We start from the raw sequence: 6811 nt of genomic DNA, 5'->3' as shown, positions 1-6811 counted from the left end.
GCCTTACTGTGCATACGTGAAAACACATAAAAGCTCACTGAGACTATACAAATGGAACGGATGATACTTTTTAAAGCAATCCTTCTAGTAAGATCATTTCATTTACCAAAATCTTTTTTTTTTTTTTGTAGAACAAGACAATGTAGGACATACAGAAAAACAGAACAAAATAGGAGAAAACAGTGCTGTAAATATAAAGCAAGTCTGACAATTAAAACAAACAAACCAAATTTAAGCCAAAACAAAAGCACAAACATTGAAGTTAAATTCTGATTTAACTGATGCCCTTTAAGGTGATGAGTAGGATAAATTGGGCTCGTTGTTCTGTGGTGTTTTACATACATTGATTTATCTTCAAAATCAATGTTTTTATATCACTGTCTCTGAAGGAAACCTCTAGAAGGTTCAGAATTGTCTTCAGAACATTTTCAATGTACAGTCGTGGCCAAAAGTTCTGAGATTTAAATAAATATTGGAAAATGGAAAAGTTGCTGCTTAAGTTTTTATAATAACAATTTGCATATACTCCAGAATGTTATGAAGAGTGATCAGATGAATTGCATAGTCCTTCTTTTACCAAAATTAACTTAATCCCAAAAAAAACTTTTCACTGCATTGTTAAGAAGGCTTCACGGCGCCCAAGAAAGTCCAGCAAGCGCCAGGATGGTCTCCTAAAGAGGATTCAGCTGCGGGATCGGACTGCCACCAGTGCAGAGCTTGCTCAGGAATGGCAGCAGGCAGGTGTGAGCGCATCTGAACGCACAGTGAGGCCAAGACTTTTGGAAGATGGCCTGGTGTCAAGAAGGGCAGCAAAGAAGCCGCTTCTCTCCAAAAAAAGCATCAGGGACAGCAGGGTTGTGCCGATATCTCTGACTATCGTGTATCGACGATAGTCAGAGATATCTCCTGTTGCTGATGCCTTTGACGATAGCAAGACGATTATTATTATTATCCGTCAACAAAGAACTTAACTTTAGCAATGCAGCACAGAGAGTCTGTTCTAGGATGCTTCAGAAACTTGCCGCGGTATAAACACACGCATAGAGAGTGCCTTAACGCACCTCGTGCAGTGAAAATGGGAGATTTTCATCATACAGTATGGTGGTAGATTAACTGATTCTAAAGGGAGTGTTATATTATATTAGCATTGCAGTCATTAGGATAACAGAGGTAGTAAAACCTGGTTCAGGCTGAATTAATTACGATGTATCATAATCAGTCTGTATATAGTAAACATAAACATTCATCTCAGTAACGTCTATAGGCGTTAATTAGAATTACGATGCGATCAGATGGCGCTAAACATACGCACGTGAATTACACGCGCATCACTTCTCCACATTCTATATGAACTGAACTACAACATCACCTGATGATAACGGTCAGACTTTGGCACGCACATTTACAACTCACTGACGATAGCAGAGAATGAAACCGAAAGTAACTTGAACAACTCCGGCAGAACTACAGTCAGCGCTCTGTACACGCACAACTTAATCATATGCCAAAAGAAAGTCTACCTTTACAAAACGAATAAGGAATTTAGTACATAGATAATTAATTAAATTAGCACGATAGTATCGTGTATCGGCGATCTCTCAGGCTGACGATAGGGCGATATGAAAATTGAGCAAATCGCCCAACACTAAGGGACAGATTGATCTTCTGCAAAAAGTATGCCGAATGGACTCCTGAGGACTGGGGCAAAGTCATATTCTCCGATGAAGCCTCTTTCCGATTGTTTGGGGCATCTGGAAAAAGGCTTGTCTGGAGAAGAAAAGGTGAGTGCTACCATCAGTCCTGTGTCATGCCAACAGTAAAGCATCCTGAGACCATTCATGTGTGGGGTTGCTTCTCATCCAAGGGAGTGGGCTCACTCACAATTTAGCCCAAAAACACAGCCATGAATAAAGAATGGTACCAAAACACCCTCCAACAGCAACTCCTTCCAACAATCCAACAACAGTTTGGTGAAGAACAATGCATTTTCCAGCATGATGGAGCACCGTGCCATAAGGCAAAAGTGATAACTAAGTGGCCCAGGGACCAAAACATTGATATTTTGGGTCCATGGCCTGGAAACTCCCCAAATCTTAAAACTTGTGGTCGATCCTCAAGAGGCGGGTGGACAAACAAAAACCCACTACTTCTAATAACTCCAAGAAGTGATTTTGAAAGAATGGGTTGCTATCAGTCAGGATTTGGCCCAGGAGCTGATTGAGAGCATGCCCAGTCGAATTGCAGAGGTCCTGAAAAAGAAGGGCCAACACTGCAAATACTGACTCTTTGCATAAATGTCATGTAATTGTCGATAAAAGCCTTTGAAACGTATGAAGTGCTTGTAATTATATTTCAGTACATCACAGAAACAACTGAAACAAAGATCTAAAAGCAGTTGAGCAGCAAACTTTGTGAAAACTAATATTTGTGTCTTTCTCAAAACGTTTGGCCACGACTGTACTTTTCATTTTATCTGCATGTAATGCCTGATAAAGCTACCAGTCTCAGATGGAGCAGGTGAGTTCTCTCAGTCTGAGAGCCAAGTCTCGCCAGTTAAAATGTAGGCTGTTTTCTATTATTTCATTTTTAATTTAGTGGTTTAAAGACTAGAGATAGAAGGTACAGCTTTCATAAACCCAGAGAGAAAGGCTCAGACAGTCAGTTTTGGGGTGTTTTCCACTTAAAAGGTCAGTGTAACAGCCCACTTGTAGGATTGGCTAACATAATTGCCCCCTTAATAATACCCCAGAAAGAATTATTATGTGATGAATTTTTCATCTGATGGTTGATTAGGGAGTTTGTCCCCTTCCTTTTTTCCCAGTCCCTCTAAATTTGTTGAATTTTATCCCCTAGGAGACATAAAATAGTATATAATAATTGAGATCAGTCTATAAATATTTTTTCTTAGATTTAATTAATTGTATAACAGACAACTTAAACTTTGGACACCCTGGTATAGGATCTAGCATACATGCATTACATTTTTACATGTTGTGATGTTAATTGCTTTGTGCCATTAAACTGAGGTTAACTTTTATCTCTTTGTTTTTCCACCTTACCTTCACCTAACAGAGCTGAAAGAAGAGAGAGAAGTACTGAATGAAACTGAAAAGAAAGATCAGTTTGAAAATCTTCATAATTTCGTATCTGGAGAAAAGTCTTTTTGTTCCATAGAGTCTGAAAAGACTTCAAAACAAAAAAGTGATCAAAAGACTGGAACTAGGAGTATTTCCACTTGCTGTCAGTGTGGAAAGAGTTTCAAACAACAAGGACACCTAAAAATGCACATGAGAATTCACACTGGAGAGAAGCCTTACACATGCAAACAGTGTGGAAAAAGTTTCATTCGTAAAGGATGCCTTAAAAGACACATACAAATTCACACTGGAGAGAAGCCTTACTCATGCAGACAGTGTGGAAAGAGTTTCACTCGTAAAGAATGCCTTAACATTCACATGAGAGTTCACACTGGAGAGAAGCCTTACACATGCAAACAGTGTGGAAAGTGTTTCACTGAAAAAGGAAGCCTTAACAGACACATGAGAATTCACACTGAAGAGAAGCCTTACACATGCCAACATTGTGGAAAGTGTTTCAGTCAACAAGGACAACTTGAAAGTCACATGAAAATGTGCAATAGAGAAAAGCCTTACAGATCCCCTCAGTCTGGAAAGAGTTTGAGTGAAAGTGGAAACCTTAAAGTTCACCAGAATATTGACATTACAGGTAGCCTTTTTACCTGCCAACAGTGTGGGAAGAGTTTCACTCATAAAAGATACCTTAACATTCACATGAGAGTTCACACTGGAGAAAAGCCTTACACATGCAAACAGTGTGGAAACCGTTTCAGTCAAAAAGGAAGCCTTAACAAGCACATGAAGATTCACAATAGAGAGAAGTCTAACAGATCCCCTTAGCATGGACAGAGTTTCAAACAAAATGTCTAGAACGGACAGTTCCGGTCCTTGATTCTGATTGGCCACAATCAAAGCTGTTGTAAATTACTACACAAACATACACCTCTTTGTTTCTCGGCAACCACATTGTTGCAACCAAAATTACAGTTGTGATCAAAAGTTTACATCCCCCTTTCAGAATCTGCAAAATGTCAAAACAATCCTAAAGGATTCCAATAAGAATCCTATACAGGGCTCCTGCAATGATAGTAATTCTAATTCACATTTTAAAGCAATATGTGTTGTCCATGGTACACTTTACCATGTCAACTAGCTATATTGCGTTGGACTGAGCTTAATGCATAAACATGCAAGGAATAATATGGACTATAGACAATGTGTTTGCTCTGTCTACGATGTAGGAACTTCACATTTGTATATCATGAATTGAAGGGAGAAGGGATTGATTTTTTTGATTGAAGCACAATAAAGGACACTGTAAGCATTTTAACATCAGTGTACATTGATTTAATTTGCACACATCAGTTACTTGCTCATTTCTACCACCAACATTGGCAGCTTTGTGGAAGACTGTAATAATCATGTTTTGGAACCAATTAGGAATTGTGTCATAGGATTTTCTTATAGGGCAAGGCATAAATATGCTGCATGATCATTTCTACAGGATTTTAATGGGATCCAATTTCCAATTTGAAGGATTGTACTTATTCATTGCATCTATTACTAAACAATATTTTTGCAGTTTACTTAAACTCATCTTGACTGAGTTAAGTGCAAGAATTTCAAAGAGACTTATAAGATTGATGAAACAAAAGACTAATCAACAAATGTTCTGTTTTAATTTCAATAGTGACTTAATTTAGTCTTTCTTTTACAAGTTCAGTCTTAAAGATCATAAACTAGGTGTATCTGGCATGCTGTCCAGGAGAGGGCTCTGAGCTCGGCAGTAATTCCCGAGCCCAGTCTGAAGGTGAGGAGATGGTGTGGTGCTGAAAAATGGGAGATGAAGAAAGTAGGTCTGCTTTGGTTATTTACAGGGATTCTTTCTCGTGCTGATTGGATAGGGAGTGTGATTACTGATGATGAATTGGCTGTGTTAATTATCGTGTGAGCTCTTCCCAAAAATCTCGAAACCGAAAGCCAGGATAAGCATGGCATCTAGGGTACAGGCGATGTGAATGGACTGGTAGACTTTACAGAGAGTGGAGATTCAAATGTTTAGAATTTTTAGGGTTATAGGCTGGCGGGTGTCCGGGACAGTGGGATGGGTTTTTTGGATTCCTGGAAAAAATTGGATCCTGCTTAAGCCCCTTTGATTGAGCCAATTTGGAGGTTTTTGATGATGTTGAGGTAAGAGATGAACGTAGTAATCAATAGCAGGGAAAAATCAGGGAACGACAGGTTGTAAGCGGAGTGAAATGTTTTAAAACATTCCATGCTGTTGGGTAAGACTGAAGGGTCCTCGGGGAGATGGCTTGAAGGATGAAATTAATAAAAGCTTCTAGGAGAGGGGGTGAGGGAGTGGGGATGTCAGGGGTATCCATTAGGTGTGGGACATAGCTGGTAGATTTGGGCTGGGAAGGTTCAGGGCAGGGGGGAATAGGTGGGTTTATAAAGGAGCAGGTGATAGTGGAGTGGGAGATGGAGCTGCAGACTGCAGGATGGGTCGTGAGCTGAGTTTTAAGGGATACTGATAATTCTCCACAATTGATTTTGTGATCTGAGGATGAAGGAGAAATAGGAGATGGCAGGGGAAAAAAGTTCAATATCTGCACCTGACAAAATCTGGGTAATGACGGCATTGGGTAAGGGGGTTGGATCCAGAGCTATGGCACTCAGAGGAACTGACAGAGGCAATGCAAGTTTATTTATATGGCACATTCATACACAATGATAAGTGCTGTAAATAAAAGGAATTTTAGAACATTTCAAATGATAAAAAAAAAAAATTGATTTGGAAGAGGCTAGCGTGAAGGGAGGGCTAGCCTGGGAAGGAGGAAAAGAAGCTGCTGGGAATGATAGCGGAGGCATGCTTGCGCTATCGGCGATTCCTGGAGAAAAAGAGGGAAGGAGAGGGGGAATAGATGGCTCTGTAGCTGGCGCCATTAGCGGAGGCATGCTCGTACTATGGGTGATTTCTGGGGTGGAGGAAAAAATGGGAAGGAAAGGAGCTAGCGCTGTAGCTTGTGCAAAAGGCAGTAGCATACTCACAATATGAGTGACTTCCGAGGCAGAAGTAGGGCTGGGCGATATGGAGCAAAAAATATATCTCGATATATTTTGCTGTATCTCGATATACGATATATATCTCAATATCTTTACAGGATAAATAACCCCCCAAAAACTACTGCAAAAAAAAAAAATTCCAAATATCAAAGTCTTTTTCTATTGAAAATTAGAGGTAGGCAGGTTAGAACAAAGTGCTTCTGCGAATTTTCTTTTAAAAATCCCTGTATACATATTAGAGCTGCACGATTCTGAATAAAATGAGAATCACGATTTTTTGGCTTAGAATAAAGATCACGATTCTGGGGAACTTTATTTTAAAGATTTTGACATGAACATTAGGTTATCAAACAGCAGTAACATAGCAGTAAAATAAGACATAATAAACTTGGCTTTAAATTTAAAGAAATTTAATGAAAAATAATGTAATGAAAAAAAACACCATTAAACATAAAAAAAAAAAAACATACAAAGTTATAATGTCCGAGAAAAGCGATTTAAAGATTCTTAGCTAAAAACGCTTGCCTGTCAACATTTTATGGCTATCGCCGTCCTCTCTGTGTGATGCCCAAGTTTACTTCAGCATTTTACAAATAAATCCTAATCTAATCATGACAAACCATATAACGCTGGAAAGGTCTATGGCTCCTAAATAGATATTTGACATT

At 39.1% G+C, this 6811-nt stretch overlaps 1 protein-coding gene across 1 annotated transcript in view; it reads right to left on the bottom strand.

Annotated features, from left to right (window-relative positions):
• The window catches only part of LOC141332962 (uncharacterized), a 54353-nt gene extending 48318 nt beyond the window's left edge, over positions 1–6035 (bottom strand). The window contains exons 1-3 of the mRNA XM_073837919.1: positions 5951–6035; positions 5693–5761; positions 5370–5637 (exon numbers count right to left, since the gene is read on the bottom strand). Of these exons, the coding sequence (XP_073694020.1) occupies positions 5370–5637; positions 5693–5761; positions 5951–6035 (422 nt within the window). The remainder of the gene's footprint in view (positions 1–5369; positions 5638–5692; positions 5762–5950) is intronic.
• Between the last annotated feature and the right edge of the window lie 776 nt (positions 6036–6811).

Source organism: Garra rufa, chromosome 4 (assembly GCF_049309525.1).
Source record: "Garra rufa chromosome 4, GarRuf1.0, whole genome shotgun sequence".
Classification (NCBI taxonomy): domain Eukaryota; kingdom Metazoa; phylum Chordata; class Actinopteri; order Cypriniformes; family Cyprinidae; genus Garra; species Garra rufa.
Note: the sequence above shows the minus strand (reverse complement) of the source record. Positions and strands in the feature narration are given on the sequence as shown.